The sequence below is a fragment of the Etheostoma cragini genome, chromosome 1, assembly GCF_013103735.1.
Source record: "Etheostoma cragini isolate CJK2018 chromosome 1, CSU_Ecrag_1.0, whole genome shotgun sequence".
Lineage (NCBI taxonomy): Eukaryota > Metazoa > Chordata > Actinopteri > Perciformes > Percidae > Etheostoma > Etheostoma cragini.
In genome coordinates, this window is record NC_048407.1 from 6,997,818 (window position 1) to 6,999,064 (window position 1,247).

The window sequence follows — 1,247 nt, forward strand, 5'->3', positions numbered from 1 at the left end:
GCCATTGATGCCTGTTTGTTTTCAAGTGAGGTCGCGTCCACACTAGGTTCCAAGGGCCATACAGCCCTTGGTCAATCCTCTTCCCCTAGGCCGTAATAGGTATTGGGACAGAACTAGGTCCCGCGTGAACGCGCAAAAGCTAGGCGAAGGAGTAAGGGGAAGGGGTAAGGGGAAGGATTGGGATTCAGCCTTAGACCTTTCTCTTAAACCCAAGAGTGCCATCTAGTGAGCTCAGAAAATAAAGACACTTGTTCACGAAGCTTCATTTGGCCATCACTACTGTTCACCTCACGAGAGAATGCACAGTGCGCACAGTGATTCTTCAACCTGCCTCTCGCTTTTTCCCCTTTCCTCCTAATTTCTCCTCTCCTTGCATTCATTCAGGTGGCACCTAAGTGCACAAGCACAACTTGGTTCCCGACCTTGGTGCAATTATTGATGGGGACAAAGGACACACTGACACAGCTGGACGGTGCAATATCCTAAACTTTGTGTCTTCTGCCTCTCATGCTAACCTACCATTAGACACTGCTGGATAATGATATCAAATGATGTAAGTAAAATGTAAGTCAAGTGAACTGGTGACACCAAGCTCCTTTTAATCTTGAGCCATGGAGTTGTAGTATTGCCACTAAACATTAAATCAAATTCATTTAAATCTCTCTGTCACCTGTAATTGCCTTAAAGCCTTGTGGCTCGTAATACTGCCACATGGATAATTGCACTCATAACTTAAAACAAGGCAGATAGTGGTTGCAAGTTATAAGCATTTCATGGTGCTCTGTGGGCAATGGCCAATATTTGAAGGGTTCCTAAATAGATAAATAAACCTTAATAAACAAGCAAAACAAAACAAAGCAGAACGCTTCCGGCTGCTTATCTGCTGATATTGAAATAATGTGTTGATACTCCCAACGAGGAATAAAGTGTTCTTTTCTTGTTCTTTCTATTCAAGCAACATTGTGTGAATGCATGAGCATTAGGATTCCGATACAGGTATACATACCCTGGTCATGATCTGTATGGTAAGATAGTGCAGCACAGCTCCAAGTATCACAGCCACAATGTTGGCATGGTCCTTGATAAATTCCCATTTGCCCTCAGACATCAAGGGGGCTGCGACCACTCGAAACACCACCAGGGCATGAGCAAGACCGATGATCAGCATCAGCTAAAACAAAATCACCAACATGTTGCTTTTACTTCCTGACACTGGTGTGTGTGTGTGTGTGTGTGTGTGTGTGTGT

General features: G+C 44.1%; 1 protein-coding gene across 2 annotated transcripts in view; it reads right to left on the reverse strand.

The window, feature by feature from the left end:
• The window catches only part of LOC117946386 (anoctamin-9-like), a 48,576-nt gene that overhangs the window by 22,197 nt on the left and 25,132 nt on the right, over window positions 1–1,247 (reverse strand). For both annotated transcript variants that reach the window (XM_034874628.1, XM_034874546.1), the window contains exon 13: window positions 1,007–1,171. In XM_034874628.1, coding sequence (XP_034730519.1) covers window positions 1,007–1,171 — 165 coding nt within the window. The remainder of the gene's footprint in view (window positions 1–1,006; window positions 1,172–1,247) is intronic.